This window comes from Manis pentadactyla, chromosome 10, assembly GCF_030020395.1.
Source record: "Manis pentadactyla isolate mManPen7 chromosome 10, mManPen7.hap1, whole genome shotgun sequence".
Lineage (NCBI taxonomy): Eukaryota > Metazoa > Chordata > Mammalia > Pholidota > Manidae > Manis > Manis pentadactyla.
This window is the reverse complement of record NC_080028.1, coordinates 127,228,563-127,250,143: the sequence shown is the minus strand read 5'-3', so window position 1 is coordinate 127,250,143 and position 21,581 is coordinate 127,228,563. Positions and strand designations below refer to the sequence as shown.

At 58.8% G+C, this 21,581-nt stretch overlaps 1 protein-coding gene across 1 annotated transcript in view; it reads left to right on the top strand.

The window, feature by feature from the left end:
- Positions 1-1,789: 1,789 nt before the first annotated feature.
- The window catches only part of PPL (periplakin), a 41,045-nt gene continuing 21,253 nt past the window's right edge, over positions 1,790-21,581 (top strand). The window contains exons 1-2 of the mRNA XM_036920510.2: positions 1,790-2,237; positions 20,980-21,079. Coding sequence (XP_036776405.2) covers positions 2,176-2,237; positions 20,980-21,079 — 162 coding nt within the window. The 5' untranslated portion in view covers positions 1,790-2,175. The remainder of the gene's footprint in view (positions 2,238-20,979; positions 21,080-21,581) is intronic.

The following is a 21,581-nucleotide window of genomic DNA, read 5'->3' as shown; positions in this document are numbered from 1 at the left end:
CTAAGACCTCAGCTCCTCCCTGACGCCTGCTCCCAGTGTCCGCTGGCTGGCTGGACAGATGTCCCTTAGCCTTCGGAAGTCAATTCGGAATAGAGAACGGAGTCAGGCAGGGCCAAGTTCAGAGGTGAAATGACAGGGTCGGGTTTGGAGGAAAGGTCTGTTCAGGGCTCCCCACCTGAGCAGCTGGGGTGCTGCAGGCAGGATCCATTGCTCCTGGCTTCTCACAGAAGGGGGACTTGGCGAAAGTTGAGATTCCTGGCACCCTTCCTACATTCCCCAATCAGGAGCTCAGCGGGTCAGGGCCCCAGGGTCTGCATTTTCCCCTGGGGAACCTTACGCACAACTTCGGAGCTGCTGCATCCTGCCATGTCCTTCATCCTTTTCAAGTCCCTGGACACTTTTGGAACCTTAACAATTTGAGGATCATCAATTTGTTTTATTATTATTAATATTTATCCCTCCCCTTCCCTTAAAAGAAAGGCCCTTTGCTATTTCTTGGTTTTTCCCTTTGCCCCTCAGTGTAGTAGAAGCAGGCAGCCAAGGCTGGGAGGACGTTAGCAAGTATCTGCTGAATGACTGAATGAATGAACTCACTGGAAGAAATAGATTCTCTCCCCCGAAAAATGCATGTATGGACACACACAGTTTGAAAGCCACCCTGGGAGGATTCACGGATCCCCTTAAGCCCACCCACAGATGCCCCGTTAAGAATAAGGTTTTCCTAAAGCTTCTAACACTTCAAAACAAGTCCTTAGGCAGTTGGAACAAGAGATGGCCCAGAGGATGCTGGTGTTCTCAGGTGTCCTGGGGTCTGGGACAGGAAAGGCCCTTGGGAGTCAGCTTCCCCAGCAACCTTAGAGGTGTACAACAGCTGGGGAAGGGCCTGGCCTGGGGACTCTGGGTGCCCCTGGGGCTTGTGCTGCCCTCCCTTCCCCAACAGACCTCTTGGATCCCCAGCTGAGCCCTTTGGCCATGAACCATCTTGCTGCCATCTAGCATCTCCCCTGGAGACTGTGCGCTCCTCCTTCCCAGCCGGGCCCAGACCACCCAGCAGCAGCCAGAGTGGAGGTGAATCTGCCCAGCAGCGGCTGCCCCCTCTGGCCTCACCCAGACTCCATTTTCTGTCCATCCAACTGCAGGCTTCTCTAACGGCACACGGCGTGACCCAGGCACTCAATGCCCACTGTCTAGCCCGGCCACATGCTGGTGCAAAGTCTAACTCGGGCACACAGCAGCACACAGTATAACCGGGGACATGCTGGCACAATTGTGCAATGTGGCCATTCTGAACCAGAATCCAGCAGTTTTTATAACCAGCCATGAAGTATTTCTATCATGCCAGGGCCTGCAGTTATTAAAGGATTATTTCAAGGGTTATTTTGTATTATTTTGTCTGCCCTAGATGATGATAATGATGGCAAAGCTTCCCACACATGGGATCCGGCACTGTGCTAAGCGCTTTGTGTGAATTACCTGCAGGAATTTCGGAGCGCGCTGGAATGTGGGCAGGAATTCGGCGACACCTAAGCAAACAGGCTAGGGGCGGGAAGAAGCCTCGCCTAGGAGCCTGCGGACCATTTGTGGCGGCAGGATCTGAACTCAGGCAGGCGCAGTCCAGAGCCCCCTCTCCTCACTGCCATGAGCACTGCTACCACCTGAGTGTCATTCCCCAGCTCTCCAGGGCCCAGAGACCCATGCGGCCTCTTTCACACCTGTGTGGGGTGCCCACCTGGGTGTCAGCCACGGAGAGGGGACGGCTGAGGGCCCTGGGCGGCGGAGAAGCAAGAGAGGGGCCCTCAGCCAGGGGCGCGCCAGGCCAGCTGCGGTGGGACTGACTGTGCGCCCCGGCCCGCCCGGCCGGCCACGGGGAGGGGCGGGGTCCCGGCTAGACGCTTGGCCCCGCCCTCAGCCGCGGCCGGGCGCCGGGCTCGCGCGCGCAGGGTCCAGGGCGCACGCCCAGCGGCCCTGGAGGCCCCGCCCCGGGGAGGTGAGCGCCACCTTCTGCGGGAGCGACCCGGGAGCCTGCGGCCGGGGCGCGCCCCGCCCCTCGCGAGTAGTTTCCCGGCGCCGCCGCCGCGCCGCACTCGGCCGTCCGTCGCCGCCGCCGCTCACCTGCGCTCGCTGCGCGCCGGGCCTGCCCGCCGCCGCGACCCGCCGCCCCCGCCGTGCGCCACGATGAACTCGCTCTTCAGGAAGAGAAACAAAGGCAAATACAGCCCCAAGGTGCAGACCCGGAGGTAAGGGGCGCCGCCCGCGGCGCTCGGGACGCCCTCGGGAATCCCGCGCGCTGCGGGGCGGCCCGGCGGGAAGCACCTCCCTGCGCGTGGAGGGACGGCCGGGCCGCGAGGGCTGCCGTGCGCCCGGGAAGCGCGGCCCTGGGAAGCCCAGGGGGCGGGAGACTGAACCAGACAGGGGTGCGCGACGCGCGGGAACACGGGGCCGGAGGGCCGCCCTTAAGCTGGCAAGCACCGTCGGAGGGGGACTGGGGATGGGCCGGGGTGCCCGGGGGAAACTCGGTATCTGGCACCAGAGAGTTCTAGGTGTCTGGCGAGGGGCGGCACTGACTTGGGCGCCCGGACGGCGGGGACCGAGCTGGAGGTGCAGGAGAACTCCGTGTCCTGGCGTCGCCCTTGCGCCGGGGGCCCTCCTGGACCGGGAGGCACGGCCGGGGTGCGGAGTGGTGTGCCTAGAGGACGCTACACCTTGGGCGGGGGCGCCGCGGGGAACCCAGGAAGCATTGTCTAGGGGCGCACGGGGGCAGGGAGATTGAGCTGGGGCGTGCAGGGCGCTTACCAGCCCTTCTTAGAGAGCGCGCAGGTGCTCCCAGTTAGGGAGGGGCGAGATGGGAGTGGCGCGTGGCGGGTGGGGGGGCGGGGGTGATGGGTGCCACCTGCCACAGCGCTTCCCGGTACCTGCCACCCTCTTCTTCAGAGCCTCGCCGAGAGGAGCCGGTGGGGGGGGGAGGAGGGCACATACTGAGGCGCCCCGGCCCCCCCGCCCCCAGGGCAGCCACGCTGGGGTCTACACCGGGGCCTCCTCCCAGCTGCATGGTTTCTCAGGGGTGTGCCCTACCCCACCCCCAGCCCCAGCCCCGAAACTGGCAACATCTCTGAACAACAGGTTCCCAGGGAGGCCTGGGAAGGGAATGACAAGTCTTGATGTGTTTGCGTTGAGAAGGCAGCCCACGTCCGTTCTGATAAGCCTCATGGATTCATTTAATAACCGGTTTAGGGGAGCCTCCTGGAGATGCTGAGATTGATGGAGAGGGTGGAACTTAGGCCCCTGCCTTTTGCCTGGTCTAGGGAATGTGAGGTGGGGGTTCCCCACTTGGAGAACTCTACCAGGCTTCTCCCAACAAAGGCCTTCATTCTGGAGGGAGACTCCCCGAGTTGCATAGCCCACCTGTGTGGGAGGACCCACCCGAGGTGCCCTGATCATGAGCCCACCCCCTCACTCCCTACCCCCCAATTCCCCAGGCCCCAGCTTAGGGCGAGAAAAAGACTCCAGCCAGGGCTTTCACCCCACTCTGTGGCCCAGCCCAGGCAGACCTGTGGGACAGGTGCAGGTGGGCCTGGGGAAATTGGGGCGGGGGCGTGTGCAGGCTCTGGTACCATGAGTTCCAGCCCTTCAGAAACTCCTCAGCCCTGTGATCCCACCGCCCCCATCTCCCCTTTGGGCTGTTCCAGTTCAGAGGCATGTCTTCTCCTCTCCTCCAAGGTCCCCCCACCCGACAGCTTCCCTCATCTTCCACAACCCCAGAGACTGGGCAGGGCCGTGCACGATGCTCCTCTGTGGCCGGGTCCAGCTGGCTCTCAAACTCAGCTGGGGTCCCGTCCAGTCCCTGGGCTGTTCTCTCGGCATTGCACAACCGCATACTCCGTGCCAGCCACGGAGGGCTGTTCTGCTCTCCCCCTACCAAGACTCGGGCCCCTCCAGTGCCTCCCACGTGGACACACCCACACACCAGGAGATGGGCCACGCCTTGCCCTGTGTCTAGTCCCCCAAGGCCCGGGCTTGGACCTAACAGAAAGTTATAATGAACCCTGACGAGCCGGGAGGTCTGGGCCTCCCCAGTGGGGGTTGGGAAGGAAGCAGTTCTCATCTTTTTCAGCGCTGGGGACTCAGGGACTGGAGTCCTACCCCAGTTCCGCCCCTCTCTACACTCCTGCGAAGGCACCCACCCTCTGCCCTTGGCTGATAGCCACTGATCCCAAATTTCAGGTTAGAGTCTCTTCTCCAGGAAGCCTTCCTGATTTCCTCCCCAGGATGGGGTGAGAGGCCCTTCCCCCAGGCCTCCCCTGAGGAGACAGCAGGTGCTTCCCTGCGTGGGCTCACCAGGCCAGTGCGTCCCTCTGCCCCTTCCCCTCGGTGGGGACACGTTCACGGCCAGATTGTGGGGTGGGGGCAGCCTCCTGGCCCATCCGCTCAACAGGAACCTCACGAGTGTTACCTGGTTTATCCAACCGGTCATGGAGCACTGACCCCCAGGTCCCTCTGTCACCCTGAGTTTCCTGGGGGCCTCCCCTGGGGGCGGGTGGGGTCGCCAGTGAGATGCAGTGTGGCGAAGCGGGTAGGAGCACCACCCTGTGTATCTTGTGACCCCAGCTTTGTCGCATCTGCTGCAGGGAACCTCTCTGAGCCTCAGTGTCCTCGTCCACAGAACAGAGATGGTGTGCATAGGTGTCTCCTGCCCGAGATTGCGAATGGGACAATGGAGAGAATGCCCCTGGCGCACAGGAAGTGCCCAGACCAGAGGGTCAGCACCGCCACCCCCCGACCGAGGGGACCCAGGAGCCCAGAGCTGTGACCTCCTCCCCCAGGCTGTCACAGGCTTTGGGCCGCAGGAGCGCCCCCACTGAGAATGCCACCCCTCCCTGTTGGTCAGCCGTTCAGCAGCTGAAACCGGGGCAGGCTGGGGCAGGGTGGGGACCCCGCCGCTCCCATTGCCCTGGCTCCCAGTGCTGGGTGTGGGAGCCCATGTTCACACCTGAGCTGATGACAGGGTCAGGCCTGGCGGTGCAGGTCCCCGAGGACAGTGTCCAGCCCAGTGGGGAGGCTCCGCCATTCTGAACCGTGGCTGGGAGCGCAGCCTCAGCCAGCTGCCGCCTCCTGGCTGTGTGACCTGGGGCAAGCTGCTTGGCCTCTCTGAGCCTATTTTCTCACTGTAGAATGGGTACAGGCTTAGTACCTGCCTGGTGACATTGCTGGCATGAGGACTAAATGGAAAACTACAGGAAAAGGGCTGAGAGTTGTAGGAGGCCTCGGTCCACAGCAGCTGTGATGATTACACCTGCTGAACAAATGCACGTAAGGCACCAGCAGTGTACCCGGGACTGAACCGGACGCCGATGCCCGGGCTGTGCACTGCAGAACTTCGGGGGTGCCGTTCCCGGGGGTGGGGGGGACGGTGACAGTCTCCCTGCACTTGATGGAGTTGTGCTTAATTACGAGTTTGGTTAGAAGACTGAACCTAGGGAGCTGCGGGAGCCCGGCGGGGGCAGTGGGACAGAACGGGACAGACGGGGTCTCCTGCCCAGCTGCCCTGGGGCTGAGGAGGGCGGACGGCTGGGCGCCCACGGAGGACTTCCAGGAGGCATCCAGCCTGCCCTGGTGAGGAGCGGGGCGGATCCAGCTCTGGACTGAGACTGAATTCTACCTCCGTGTGATTTTGGCAAAGAAATTTGGTCTTGCTGAGCTTCCGCTTCCGCATCTGTAGAACGGGACTGGTTTTGCCCGTCTACCCGGACCTGGGTCCCAGTACGTGCCCATCAGGCTGGCCTTGCCTCCTGACTTCACCGGGGCAGGGTCCTGCGGGAATGGCCCAGTCCTAAAGGGGGGGACCCCGTCTGGGAGGCAGGGACCAAGGCTTTTGAGGCTGGTGGTGGGCGCTGCCCTCCTGGAAGCTGCCTGCGGTGCCCTGAGCCTCTTGGTGCTTAAGCACACAGAGTTTGGTATCAGCTAGGTGTGAGTTCAAGCCCTAACTGTCTCTCCTGAGCTGTGTGACCTTGGGCGGGTCACTGGACGTCTCTGCGTCTCCGTGGCCTCACCCGTGAGGTGGGATTGACACAAGCAGCTCCCAGCTGGTGAGGCGGCTGGAGCAGGGACGGGCCAGCCTCGGTCCTGCTTCCCTGAGCACCCGGCCGAGTGCAGAGCCCGTGTTAGTGATCACACGCTGCCACTAAGGGTAAGAGTCATGCTGAAGCGAGAGCGGGCCAGGACGCTGGTCGTCCAGCCACGTGGGGCAGGTCAGCTGACTCTCCCCCATTGACCCCACCAGTCACACGGACCCCCTCTAAGCAGACACATGGAGATACACGTGTACATGTTGGGCGGCAGCAGCAGGAAGGCCTAAGCGATTTGGGGGAGGCCCCTGCCAGCATATGGGCGACTTGCACTGCAGGGAGCTGCCCGGCCATTTCTCAAGCATCTCATTCTCACCCCGTGCCCATTTCACGGATTGTTAACGCTGAGGCCAAGAATAAAGGCCCTGGGCCCCTGGGGAGGGAAACCAGGTCTCCCCACCCACACTGGGGCTGGTGGCAGCAGTCCCGGGGACGGCCCCGGTCCAGCTGGGGGAGTTGCGGCTTGGGTTCCGGAGTCCGCCCAGGAGCCCGCCGCACCTCCTCCCTCTGGCCTTGCCCTCATTGCCCAGCCCTTCTCTTGCACAGGCATGAGACCTGGTAAATGAGGCTCAGAACAGAACTGGGCTCAGCCTATAAGAAAGGCTCCAGGTGGTGACCTGTCGGTCGTGTCAGCGGCCACCAGTGGGGACAGGGTGTTTGGGAGAGAAGCTTGGCTCAATTTGTGTCTTTTAGGCAATGCTCTAAGGAGGGTGAGGGGAATGCAGAGGGCCCTGGGGGCTGGGGAGAAGCCGCCTCTGGGCATTTCCAAGGCTCCTTGTCAGGGGGGAAGGCCCAGGATTCCCAGCGCCTCTCTGCTCCAGGCAGGGCCGTGTGGGGCGCCACCAGCACCATCTGCCAGTCTCCTGGCCTGCCCGTGCCAGCCTGTCTCCAGGAGAGGGAAGGGCGCTCTGGTCTTTGTTGTCTCTGCTTTCGGTAGGTCTTCTGTGTTGCAGCCTCCTGAACCTGGGGAGGAAGGCCCCTGGTGCCCTTCCTACATCCAGGCAGGACAGACCTGTCTTCAGGGCCCAGTCCTGCACCCATCCCTGCCTCCAAGGCTTGCGGCCCAGGCCTCTTGCCTGCTCTCCTACGGTAGCCTTTCCCAGTCCCTTCTCCCCATGGCAGCCAGGAAGCTGCTTTGCAAAATGCAAATCTGATCCTGTCCCCACTGCTTACCGCCCAGGCCTGTCCCACGTTCCCCCTGCCATCAGGCCCAGGGAGCTGCTGCCGTGCCCAGCAGGAGCACATACCCCTCATGCCCTCCTTCCCTCTCCGCCACCAGCCCTCTGGCCTTGGCGCACCCGCTGCTCCTCCTGCCTGGCATGCTCTTCCCACCCCCCTTCGCTCCTCTGGTGGCCTCTGTTCCTCAGGGAGGGCCTCCTCACCCTCTGCTGGGCAGATCCACCTGCTCTAGTGTCTTGCCCATCTCCTTTGTCACTCTTATCCCAGAGGTTTACCTGTGTGCGGTGGCCAGATAGGGACAAGTCGGTGTGCCCCAGGGACTGGCCACAGTGGCCCGTGCTGAACGGATGCAGGAGCGCGAGCCACGGGGCACCGCACACACAGCGCAGGTGCCTGCCTACTCGACCACCTAGAGGGTGGGGGCAGCTGAATGGGCGGGGCTTCTGCCTCCCGGGAGGAATTCGGGGGCCTGAGCAGAGAGTGCCCACTGCCCCCCACCCCCATCCCGTCCCCTGCGTGCTCAGTAAACAGGCGGTGACAGTGCAGGGTGATAAGTGCTGAGACGGTGGAGGCAAAGGGGCCCCGGCCCGGCCGGCTGGGCTCCTGGAGGAGGGGCGTCCAAGCGGGCCTGGGATGGGTGAGGAGAGGGCACAGAGTGGGGGGGTGCGTCCACAGGCCTGAAGCTGGAAGGGCATCAGGGAGCAGAGCGTGTTGGGGAAGGGTACAAAGAGTACATTTGTGTACATTTAAAAAAACATTCAGACGAAGCAATTCTGTTAGATGTTTCGGGATGCAGACACAGATAGGTGTTTACAATTAGAGCAGATTTAGGAAGAAACCAGCATCTTCAACATTATGCTACCCCAGGGGGAGGGGCTAAGGAATCATGAATTGTAGCATTGTATTTCCTTTTAAACAAAATCTGAAGCAAATATGGCAACTGGGGTACATCAGCTGTCTCGGTGGTAAGAGTCTTCTGCGTGCTTCCTTGCGTGCTGGAGCTAGGTCACCAGGTGCCCAGTTTTAGGAACCCGAGGGCTGGGACGGATGGGGAGAGCTGGCAGCGGGAACGGCTTGGGCAGGAGCCTGGAGGGAAGCCCGGAGTCCTCTGTCCTGGGCTCCTGTGTCTTGGTGAGCTGTGGGGGGGGGTGGCCTCAGGCAGGCAAGGTGCCTGAGGCCTGGGGAGAAGGAACGGAGGAGGAGCAGGAAGGTCCCAGACGGGAAGACACGAATAGAACGTCTCAGGAAGTGGGGGGCCAGGAAAGGTGTGGACATGCAAGGGGATCTGAGATTGAGTCCTGAAAAGCTGCCCTAGATTGTGAGCATGTTACCTTGCTTAGGTAATACTGCATCTCCTATCTCTTCCAGGTGAGGCTCAGAGTTTCAGTAACCCACCCAAGGACCCTCAGCTTCTCTCACCTTGGTGTTCTGAGCCAGGAGCCCGCGGGCAGGGTGTCCCAGCAGGCCCCCTGGCTCATCCTTTCCTGGGCAGAGGGGTTTGCTGGGTCTTTAAGATAAACACACCCTGAGCTGCTCGCTGGCTGGCAGCTCCAACTGCGCCTGCTGCCCTTGCAAGGCTGCATGGCTGCAGGAACACCGGTACATGCAGAATTCTTTGCTCCCAGTAGCTGGGCTCAGGTTTCAGACCCGTGGCGCTCGCGGCTTTCACTTCTCTGTCCTGGGCTCGGGGACTTCTTGGCTCCAGTTAAAGGTTGAAGAAGAATTCAGAGTTTGTGCCTCCAGAACAGGGGGGCCTCTTCCCTACTCCTCATTGCTGGAGTGTCAGCTCCCTGAAGGCAGGGACTTTGTATGCTGTGAGATCGCTCCTGTCCCCATAGAGTGCTGCCTAGCGCAATGCAGGTGCTCAGCAAACAGTGGTGGAAGGTCTGTTTTGACTCTGTGACTTGGAGGAGTGTGAGGCGGTGGAGAGGACTGGAGATGAGGCGTGTGAAGCATCAGGTGTGTAGCAGGTGCTTAGTTAATGAGGCTGGTACTCCTTGTCTGCTGGTCTCGAACCTGAATGACCTCCTCACACTCTAGGGTGCCAAGATTGCCTTGAGCCCTGTTTGAACCTTGCAAAGCATAGTCCTTTAAGACATGCCCTGGTGTTACCGGAAGCAGCTGGAACGATGAGAGCCCAGAGCGGGATGGCCTTCCCTGGGCAGAAGCAGATTGGGCTGTGAAACAGAGCCAGAGTCACTACACCAGCCATCTTCTCAGTGTAGAACGTACTTCCCCAGAATTATTAGCTGGGCGTGGAGGAATTCACTGTCTAATTACCACAGAAGGTTTCGGTAGAGAGAGTATCAGTCACCTGGCCGATCAATCTGGTGTTTATTGGATGCTCCCTTGTACTGTTTGCTCACAAGACTTCCCTCCTGTCTGGTCCCCCCAGCCCCGGGACACGCTGCTGGGTTTGTGCCATCGTCCCCAGCCCTGGCTGCATATTAGAATCATCTGAGGGGCTTTAAAAGCAATGTCCAGGCCCAATCACAGACCAGTTATGTCACAATCTCTGGGGCAGGGCCTGGACTTCAGTTTTTTATGTGTAGCTAAGAGTGCAAACCACCTATTTACACTGACCGCGTTGCTCCATCTTGTCTCGGAGCTACATGCATCTCGCTTTTCCTTTTCAGAACGTTGCAGTCTGTTCTTTTATTCTCAGCCTTCTTGTTCCATTTCATTTCAGGAGTGCGTCTTATAAAATGGCATCAAATTGGCTTTTGTTCTTGTATTTTCACGTGAGAATCTTTTAAGAGGAGAGTTTAACTCATTCACGTTTAATATAATGACTAGTGTGTTTGGACCTATGCCTGCCATATAATTTTGCATTTCCTGTTTACCATGCTTTCTCTTTGTTTCCTTTTTGCTCTTTTCCTGCATTTTATTGGACTGAGCTATATTTTCACAATTAAGTCAGGATTTAAGCCCTGAATGTGACAGAGTGGATGAATACCCTGACACAGGCACTCTGCATCTTTGTAATTATAGTTAACAGGGTGCTTTTCTTTGTCTTGCCTGTTTGGTTATAAACCTTTGGACAGTAAGGACTTACTTATCTGTTGGGGGACCTTTCTGTAGCCCTTAATTCCAGGCCTCGTGTAGGTTTGAGATTTAATAAATAGGTGATAAATTGAGTAGATGTTTTATATAGAATGGACAACGCCTGTCTCTGGGGTAATAAAGAAGGGCCTGTCCCTGGGGCCTGTAAGAGGTGGTGAGATCACAAGGAGCTGGGGCTGGGGGTGAAGATTTATTCCGCAATGATTGACAATCTAGAAGACCAGCTGGGGTACAGCAGTCACCTGCGCAGATGCTTAGTAACCCTATGGCCCCAGGCAGGCCCCCCCCTTCCCACTGGGAGCAGTAAGATTACTGACCTCACAGGTTGTTACGAGAATCAAAGCAGGAACATGGGTCAGGCACGGGGTGGGGTGTGGCCCACAGAAGGTGTTCCCTCCGTGCCCCAAAAGGTGTGCTCAAAGGGATAGGCTGGGAACCCCACATAGTAGCATCTTAGGAGAATGACTCAGCCCTCAGTTGCCACCCCTGACTGTTACCCAACCTCTGGGGTTAATAGTAGATGGGATTGTTTAAAGATGTCAACAAGATATAAATCTCTCTGTCTCCCCTGGGTGGTGAGCACCTTGCTGCTTCGTCCCGTGTTCCCGATGTCACTTTGTGGCTTGGTACTGGTGGCCCCCCCTGTTGTGAGGAGGTGGCTCTGGAGTCTGTTCAAATCCTGGCACCTCCCCACCCCCCGCACTTCCCAGCTGTGTGACCTTGGGCAGGTTTCTTAACCCCTCTGATCCTCAGTTATCTTCATTTGGAAAATGGGGAGAGAGGAACTGTTGACATGCTCTCAGACTTCTCAATTCGATATCTATTTGTTGAGTCCCAAGCCTGTCCAAGGCCTGGAATTAAGGGCTACCAAAGGGCCTCCCCAAAAGTGAGTAAATCCTTACTGTCCAAAAGTTTATAGACTCATAGACTAAGAAAAGTGCCCCAGTGGCTGTAAATGTGCCTTTCTCCTGGGGCTAGAAGATGTCAACACACGGAAGGGCTGCGTGGGAGATGGACACCTTGTGGATGCTCTTAATGTTTAGTAGTTCATATTAAGTCGTTTCCTGAGCACGTATTGTGTGTGCCTTTGTGTCAAGGACGGGACAGTTGTCTGGGAGAGACAAACAGACCTGCTCAGCCAGTCAATGTTTAAAGAGGTGGAGGCTGGGGGCCACCCAACGCCAAGAGGTGAGCCTCCCCCCAGGTCTGCGGGTCCCCAGGAGCTGCTCGAGCTCCGGTCCCGGGGGCCGGCGGGACCCAGAAGAGGAAGACCGTGGCCGCAGGAGGCCAGGCCCCTTCCGCGGGCTCTGGGGCAAGGTGTGCAGTCCTGTGCGTTCCAGACATTCCGGGGCTGAAGCCTCCCCTTCTCCTTCGTGCACACCCACCGAGACAGAACCCCAAAAGGGAAGAACCGTAGACGCGATCAAGGGCCAGAACGTGGGGGTTGACTCGGGCCTGGAAGACAAGGGGCTCTGGCCAGGGAGGGAGGGCTGTACCCCTCAGACGCGCCCCGTGCCTGCCGCTTCCCATCTCTACACACAGACAGTGCACGTAGGCTGTGACCAGCAGGGAACAGGAAGGGACCTGGGAAAGGGGCTGATGGTGGGGTTGTGGCCTCTCCGTGGTCTCTGGGGCGTGATCTGTTCCCCAGAGTGGCAGGTCAGGAAAGAGGTGGCCTGCAGGGAGGGGTGGCCGGGGAGCAAGCCAAGTGCCCCTGGCTGTGCCCCGTGGCCTGTGGGCCGTCAGGCAGCCAGGGACCCATAGACAAGCCCTGGCCTTGGGCCCGGTGTCTGGCCAGCCCGTGTGGGTCCCACGGGAGAGTGGCAGGGAGCCAAGGAAACAGCCATTAGGAGGCCTGCCTCGGCGCCAGGCTCTGCATGGGGCCAACAGATGCCCCGAGCTTCTGTCGGCTTTATCATGGCAGATCTGACGTGCTGTAGCCACTGTGGGCTTCCAGCAAGGTGGTGCAGAGACCACAGGTTCACCTAGAACTGTGCTGTCCTTTCGGTGAGCATCCGCCACACGAGGGGTGCTTAGAACACACAGATGTGCTGGCAGTAAAGCTGACATGCCAGGCTTTGAAGACTTAATGTGAAAAATGTCGCATTCATAATGTCCTCTTTACTACCTGTCAGAAAGATACTTTACATATGTTAGGTTTAGTAAAATGCCGTAGAAAAATTAAGTTCACCTATTTCTTTTGACTTTTTTTCATGTGGCTGCTAAAGAAATTTAAACTACAAATGCGGCTCGCAGTCGATTTCTAGTGGACAGAAGTGGCTTTGCACACAAAGCCACTAAGTACCCAGCCCTCCCCTTTGGGGTGTTTCCTGCCTATCAAGTGTGTCTTTGTGTTTGCTACTGTGCGAGAGACCCGGTCACCCTGTTGTCTGGACAAGGAAATCAGGGCCAGGCAGGTGGAATAGCACGTGTGGTTACACCAAACACGGGCAGCAGGTCCCATGACAGTAGCTGGGTGTGAGGACATGGCTGTGGATAAAACAACGTCCCCCGCAGCCCTGAGCCTGCGCAGTGTGACCGCAACATGCGGGTGCTTCACAAAGATCATCTTGGATTGTCTCAAGCCTCTGGGCGGGATCGATTCTTATCCCCATTTTGCAGTCAAGAAAATAGACCCAGAGAGGCACCAGGGCTGGAGCAACAGCACGGGCTACATTCTTCCCCATGCCAGGCTGACTCGGTTTCCTCCCTGCAGACAGGCTAGAGAGGAGAAGGCACCTGTTGGCACACTGTGACTCGGGCAGGGAGGGCTGGAGGCAGGGTGGCGGTCCCTCAGGGCGCTGCTGAGCCCGGGCAGGAGGCAGGGATACGAGTGGGACAGCTGGGCATGCGGGCGGGAGACCGCGTCTCGGCCAGGGTGGCCCCCACACAGAGGCCCAAGAGGGCGAGGCCGGCACACAGGCTCTGAGGCAGGGAAGAGAGCTGGCCGCCTGGACGGGGTGGCCGGGCACAGGGTGAGGGCCGGAGCCCTGTGGGCCGTGGGCAGGAATGTGGGCCCTATTTTGAGCTCCAGTGTGTGGCTGGCTGGTGAGGTCTGGTTGCATCTCTGGAAGACGTGACAAATGTGCAGGAGCCGGGTGGGGGAGCGGGAGCTGGGGGTGCTGTTGCATTGGTCCAGGCGAGGCGGCAGCCTGATTAGGTGGAGATCTGTTCCCAAGAGGAACCGGGGAGGGAGAGGCCAGGACCTGGGGTGCTTCTCAGGGCCCTGCTTGAACAACCGGGTAGGCAGGCCCTCCCCACCCTCCCTTCTGCGGTTTCCCTCCTGCAGACGGGGCGGGTTCTCAGAGCAGCAGAAACCCTGTAGTGCAAACGGCCCTGGACCCCTGCAATCCCCGAATCCCCCTGCCCAGTCCTCAGCCCAGACCCAGGACCGGGCCTGGGGTCATGTCCTCTTGGCAGCCTCGTTGCCCTTGTTACCCACATACATGCATCAGCTCCCCTGCAGGGATTGGAGGAGACATTTCCGAATATTGAGGTCATGTGTGAATTCCCCGCACCTGGGCGAGGTGACATCGTAAGGTGGAACCAGAGTGTGTCTGGGCTTGCACGAGGCTCAGCGTGAATGACGCGGGTGGCCTGGTGCCAGCGGGTTCTTAGGTCAGGCCTCAACCGCTGGCTTTTATCGGCTCCTTGAAAGGAGACCAAATCCCTGAGCAGGGACCCCAGGTGGGAGCAGAGAGCCTGGGCTCACTGCTGAGGCAACGTTTTCCGTTGGCTCTGTCCTCTCTGCCCAGCCCCGTGATCCGCCTACGGAGATGACCCCCACTGGCAGGTGGGGAACCGAGGCCCAGAGAGCCTGAGGGATTCACAGCTTCATGGGACTGAGCCAGGGTTTCAGTCCAGGCTGCCTGCCGTCACTCTGGGTGTCTAACTAGTGGGCCGTACTGCCCCCTGAGCTGCAGAAAAGGGCAAGGGGCACCCTCACAAAATTAAAATAAGAAGAGGTGACTAGCAGGATGGAGGGTGGGGGTCCCCTGAGATGCATTTGTTCTCTTTTTTTGCATCCCTAGCATCTAGGTCCCCCAGGTGCCACCCTTCAACACCCTTGCTGACCTGACCTGACCTCGGGCTGTCCCGGCCCCGCCCGGATATCCCCCAGCCTTTTCCCGTCACAGCTCCCCACTTGGCAGCTGACCTCCACTCCGAGTGGAAAGCAGGTCGGGCTGTGGTTACCGAGTTTCCAACTCCCGCAGACAGAGCAGGGGTACCTGATGCCACCGGAGGCCCCCAGGCCCTTTCTCGGCAGCCCCAGTGCTCCGGGTATATGCCCTGGGACACAAAAATGCGCCTGTTCCAGGTTGGCGCCTCTGGGCTCAAGCCCAGAAAGTCCTCGTTTGTCCCTGAATGTGTCCCCAAACCCAGCCCTGGGGATCTGAGGAAACCTCAGGGCACCTCCCGGCCAGCCTGCACCCCCTTCTTGCACCAGAAGTCTCACACACAGATCAGGCCAAGTAAGTTGGGTTCCTTGCCACACCTTGGCCATGACCCTGGCGTGCCTGGATCTCTGCCAGCCTCCAGCTTCCTTAGCTCGGGAGAAGAAAACAAGGGCTTGACCCCCTGGGACCCAGCCCCAGGCTGCCAGGTGTGACCCCCCCTGGTGGCTGAAACCCTCCCAGCAGCTGCTGACCACGGGCTGGGCCTAGGAGGTCCTTCCCGAGAACAGCTGCGGCCTGCGTCCTCATCAGCTCTTACCAGGGGGTCCCAGGCCGTGGCACCCCACCTGCTCTCTCTGCCTGTCCACACAGGTGGGCATCCTGGAGTACATTTCCCATCACCCAGGAGCATGTGCCCCTCTAGGGGTTTGCTGGGAATCCAGAAAGAAACTTAAAAAAAAAAAAAGAATGATAAGCATTTTTCTAATTCGCTGGTTTTCCCCAAATGTCCTTTTTCTGCTCCAAGACGCCATGTGCCATTTGGTCGTCAGGACTGCTGAGTCTCCTCCAGGCCGTCTTTGGCGACCTTGACCCTTTTGAAGAGGTTGGTCAGGTGTCTTGCTGACCGCCCTCCGTTTGGCTTTATCTGCGGGCTCCGAGCCAGATGGAGGATCTGCCTGACTGGGAAGGCTCCCGAGAAAGTGCTCTGGTGTCAGGAGTCCCACAGAGTTGATGTTCCTTCTCCCTGGTGGTGTGGGCCTTGCTGTCCCCTCCACTGCGAAGTTCCTGTTCTTCAGAAGGAGCCCAGATTACAGGACCAAGCAATACTGGCAAGCAGGGGTCCCCAGGAGAGAAAGGGGGGTCTGTGGGACGAGGCCCATGCGCCTTTCAGGGCGTGGTGTGAGGGCTCTGGGCCGGGGACGGCAGCTGCCTTGGGGACCCGCTGCATGAATGAACGGCCGTGGCCACCGCGTTGGAGGCCCTGCAGCGTGCTAGGGAATTCTCGTTCCTTCACTGAACGAATATCTGCAGGGTGTTCCTATGAACCAGGCACTGTTTTGGGCTCTGGTAAAACGAGTGATGCTTCACTCGTGAGCTTAAATGATCTCGAATCTGTGTTTTGGCTTCCAAAGGCTGCTCTGAACCCCAGCTCAGTCCTGGAACCCCAAACTGGCCTTTGAAACTCGATTCAGGTATATCCAGAAGTGACCGTGAGCACCCCCACCCTCCGCCCACCGCATGTAACTAGGCAGGATGTACTACTCCCATTTTATAGATGATGAAACTGAGGCTCATAAACACAAAGTAGCTCCTCTAAGGTTATACCTATGGCTGGTGCCGTCAGGATTTGAACCTGTCTGGCTCCAGACACCAGCGGCCCCCTGGGGGACCTTGGGCGGGTGCCTTCACAGTTTGCTCATCTGTGTAATGAGCAGGTGGGGCTGGATGACTTCTGAGGCGCCTTCCAGTGCCGACAGCCTCTGCCCTCCCTGTGTCTGTGTGACCCTTTGACCGAGCACAGGGAGGGCCGGGCGCGTCCTCCTCTCGGCATGTCACTCGGGTCTGCCCCCCTTTCCTGGCTCAGCTGGCTGACTGCTGTCTCTGTGGGTAGGACAGGAGAGATGAGGGTGGTGGGGAAGGGCTGTGTCTTGACCTCCAGCAGCCGGGATGACGGCCCACAGGTACCTCGTCTGGGTGCCCCAGTGTGGCTTATCAGTGAGATGAAAAGCTGGAGGTGCCCCCCGAGATCTGTGCCCCCTCCCTGGGGCTCTCCCTCCCTGCCCGCACTCCTGCACTCTGGCACGGAGCTCTGCAGCACTCACGGGGACACCGTCAGCTCCCTCGGCTGCCTGGACACACAAGAGGAATGCAGGGCCCTTTGGGGCCTCTCGGTGGGGACCCTGACCCCAAAAGGCAAAGTGCTTGGACTATACTTCAGAAGCCTGGATTGGAATCCCAGCTCTGCCCTGCTTTGTGGCGATGAGACTGCGGCCAAGTTATCTAGTCACTCTGTGCCTGCTTCCCCATCTGTAAAATGGGGGAACAGTGCTACTTCCCGGGGTGGCAGGATTGAATGAGCTGATCTCTGTGCGACTTCCTAGCACCAGCTGGGCACGTGGTCAAGCCTCTCTGCGCGTTAACTAGCATCTTCAGGCAGCTGGGCGCCTCCTGGGGCTCGCCCAGCCTCCACGGACCACGGGATAAAAGGGGGACACACAGGGGGCGGTGAGGGAAGGAGAAACGGGCCCCCGTTACTTATGATTTGGACGCTTGCCATTTTTCTGGTAATAGCTTTATTAAGATATAACTCGTGTATCATACCATTCACTCTATTATTTAAAGTGTGCAGTTCAATGGTTTTTAGTGCTTTTAGTACAGCCTTAGCATGGCCAACTTTAGAACATCTTTATCACCCCAAAAAGAAGCCTATGGCAGGCTCCCCACTCTGCCCCCAGCCCCAGGAACCACTTTCTGTCTCTATGGATTTGCCTATTTTAGACACCTTAGGAAAATGGAATCACGCTGTTTGATTCTTGCCATTCTAGTGGGTGAGAAGTGGTACCCCACCGCGGTCTGGGGCATTTGGCATTTTAATTTAATCTTCTCAGTGCCTATGATGTGCTAGGAGCCCCATAGGATGGTCACATAGGGTTGTTAACCTGGGTTCTGGGGCCTGCCTGGGTTGGAATTCTGGCTCTGACAGTGAATTACTGTGTGACTTTGGGAAAGTTACTGAACCTCTCTGGTCCTCAGTTTTCAGATCTGTAAGTGGCAATAGTAATATGATTACCCATGGGTCCGATACCTACGTTATGGGGTTGGATTCGGTAGGAAGTGAGTGGTGGGCCTGATGTGTAGACACTAAATATGAGCTCACACCATTGTGGCGATGGGGGTCGTTGCTGTACTGGCTCATGTGATTTCCCCAGCACCCCTAGAAGTGGCTGTTAGGCCAGAGTTCCATCATGTGGCCTCTGGAGCAAGACTGCCTGAGGAGAGTATCCTGGCTGCCCATTCACGAGCCCTGTGACCCTAGGCAAGCACCTTGACATCTCTGAGCCTCAGTCTCCTCATCTGTAACGGGACCTACAGACCTCCCCTGGAACTTAGGGTGCGCATGCAATTGAGGTGGTACCCACGGACGTACGTGTCTGATGTCCACCGGAGCACATGCAATGTCAAATCACCACGATGCCTCTGTGGTCATTCCCAGGCAGCAGATGGGGCACCGGAGTCACCCCGAGGGTGAGGGGCCTGCCTGAGGTCACCCGAGCAGCCAGTGGCCCAGCAGGCCTTGGAGCTCATGCCTGTCTGACAGCAAGCTCCCGCCACTGAGTCCTCCGCCCCCCAGGTCCCCGGGCCGGCCGCCTCCCCTGGGCGTCCCCTTCCCATGCCGGGCTTCAGGTGGAGTCATGGGCTGGCCTGGGTGGGGCCCAGAGGTGCTTGCCTGACACCTGCCCCAGCCAGTGACGGGGCTGGCCTGGGAGCTGGCCCCGTGCTCTGAGGGGGTGCTGGGCCCAGGGGTGATGAAGGCTTCCACCTGATGTGCGCTGGAGATTCCCGACGGGCCAAAACTGCTGGGGGCTAAATATTTGGGATGCAACTTGCCATGTTTGGCCATGGCAGGCCGGCTGGGGTGGGACTGAGGAGCCCGAATGCGCTCACATTCCCCGTGTGGTCTGCCCAGCCAGGGAGTGGGGGTGCTGAGGGTCTGCCCATGACCTGAAAGCCCAGACCTTACCCCTCCTTACCCAGGTCCCCCATCCACAGTCCCCCCTTCTGAGCCTTCCTGGCCACTCCACTGAATACCAGCTTTCTCCACTGCAGGACTTCTCAGAGCCTTTTACTGGCTCATGATCTGATGGAGGGGTTGGGTTTTCCTAACTACCTTGACTGACCAAGACTTCATGCTGTGGGTGACTTACAGGACTGAGGTTCCTGGGACCCCATTTTGGGAAAGGCTGCCTCCTTGGTTGACTCTATGGAGGGTACGGACTGGGTCTTGTTCCCCAAGAGCTCCCCTGCCCCCAGTTGCTGTGCACCCAGGCTTGGCACGGAGCAGACCCTCAGGTGAGGTTTGGACGAGGACAGACACAGCTTGTTTGCTGCAGCCGTTTCTGCCCCCCAGCTTCCGTCCACGCCAGAGGCACCGGCAGTATTGGGCCTCAAATCCCAAGGGTGTCCGGGAGCCCTGGGGGACGTATAACAACAGCAGCAGTAGTAGTAGAGCTTCTGGAGATCTGGATTCAGAGGGGCTGTGGGAGTGCCTGGGACTCTGACCCACAGGAGGGGGCCCAGCCTTGATTTGGGGGGCTCTGCTCTGAAGAGCTGGCGGCCCCTGTGCTTCAGGGTCAGAAGCCCTGCCCAGGACCTGCCTCTTGTGTGGCTTGTCATCATTGGCGCCTTCTGTCCGCGAGCCCCAAACTCCTCCTCATGCTTCAGAACCCAGCTGACATCACCTCCTCCAGGAAGCCTCGCTGACCACCCCCACCCCCACCCAGCCGCTCAGGAGGCTCTGCTGGGCAGCCCCAGCCCCCATGCCTGCCTCAGTCTTGTAACTATTTCTGTATATTCTGCTTTCCCCCCAGTGTAGAGAGAGAACATTGAGAGGGTAAAGCTGTGTCTGTGTGTGCTGCTGGGCCTGACACACAGTAGGTGCTCAAGGAGTGCAAGTGGAATGAAACTTCTGGGTGCTCGGCTGCCTGGGCTCCACTGTGGAGCTGGTATGCAGGGTCTTTGATCCACGTCGGGGGACCAGGTGTCAGTGCTGACCATCGCTGGCCGGCCGGCTGGGAGACTGACCCTCTCTGGTATTGCATCTTCGTTTTGTTTAAAGAGAACAAGGGCAGGGCTGGATGAACGGTGAGGCCCCTTGATGACTGTGATCACACTCTTCTGTGAGGCTTTCAGGGCCTGGCTCTCTGCCTGCATAACCTCACCCCTGCCCCTAGCACCCTCTGGGAGAGGTACGGTCGTTCCATCGGACAGGGAGGCAGAGGCACAGAGGCACAGCGGCATGGCCAAGTCACACACCCCCCGCACAACAGTGTCTGCCAGAGGCTGTGCATTGATTTTGAGGGTGGCCATCTGGGACTGGAGAAAACGCAGAGACAGTGGTGGGGAGGCCGTTGTGATCTCACGTCTGAGATGCCCTGGGAGCATCCGAGAGAGGGTCTGAGCTTACTGGTACCCCCCAATCGGCCACGGTACATGCCAAGCTCTGCTTTTCAGCAAGAGAGGGCAGGGCTTGGTCTTGAAGTGTGCAGGCAACCAAGAGTCCGGCAGGGACCCAGTGCCGTCGTTTCATTTCCGTGGAATTTATTTTGGCAGTTACTTTCATTTATGGCAAGGGTTTCTGGTTTTCTGTTTATAATGGGGAGCTCAAGTCCCCTTTTTAAGTAAATGTATTTAAATATAAAGAATGCATAGGTCAAAAGAAAAGTATCAGGTATTTAACAATAAGGGTGCTTACACAAAAACTTGTGTCTAAACCTTCATAGTAGCGTGATTCCTAATGGCCAAGAGGTGGAAACAGCCCAAATGTCCATCAGCGGATAAACACAAGGTGGGCGGTCCATCTGCACAAAGGAATATTACTCGGCCATTAAAAGGAACAGCCTGACTCATGCTACAACCTGAACTGAAATACTGAATTTCAAATACAACCTTGAAAATACTATGTTAAGAGACAGACGTCAGACACAACAGGCCACCTTCTGTGTGATCCTCCTTATGGGAAGTGTCCCCAGTGGACAAAGCCAAGGAGACGGGAAGGTGCTGGGAAGAGAGGGGGGGTGATGGCTAATGGGTCAGGGTTTCTTTTTGGGGTGATGAAAACATTCTGGAATTAGATAGTGGTGGTGGTTATATAACTTGTGAATAGGCTAAAAAGCACTGAATTTCTACGCTTTGTAAAGGGCGAATTTTAAGGTATGTGAATTACATCTGAATAAAAAATCGGGGGGGTGGGGAGAGAATGCAGGTGCTCTGCCGACGTGGCAAACAGGAATCTTAGAGTGAGCGGCCGGGGCGGGGCTGGTGCCCTGCAGGGGCCAGCTCACGCCTGTGGCTTCAGTGACATTGCCCTGGGGGACAGCCGAGCTCCCTCTGGGGCTCACTGGGTGGCTCCTGCTCAGCGCCAGGGGCTGGGGCCCTGGTGGGGACAGGGCCCCTGCCCTCCGGCCCTTGCGCCACTGGGGCCTCCCGCCTTCTGCCCACAGCATCTCCAACAAGGAGCTGTCCGAGCTGATCGAGCAGCTGCAGAAGAATGCCGACCAGGTGGAGAGGAACATTGTGGACACGGAGGCCAAGATGCAGAGCGTGAGTGCTCCCCCCGCCCTGAGGGCCCCCTGCGCCTCCAGCCCCACTCAGGACCAGGGTCTTGCCTGACCCTGCGGCTTCTCACTTGGGGGTGATTCTGCCCCACAGGGGACATGTAGCCAGGTCAGGAGACGTGACCCAGCCCCAAAGGTCAGCAGAGCCGGGGTGGAGAAACTCGGAAGAGAGACCCGGGGGGCTGTAGTTCAGCCCCCAGCCCGGGTCTTGTCTGGACGAGAGCCCTGGTCTCAGAGTCCAGGCCCCGGTTAGGACCCCCGCTTCGCCGTCACTGTGTGACCTTGGATAAGTACCCTTACCTCTCTGTGAGTGACGCCCTCTGGAAGGAGTCACGCCATCTCCTGGGCTGCCACAAGGATTTGTGGGGACTACACGGTGTGGGGTCACCACAGCCTCTACTGAGGTGCATGTGAGCCGCCTCCTTTCTCAGAGGGGACAGAGGCCGTAGCTGGGCTAATCACACCCTCCCCGCCCCCGCCCATGTGCC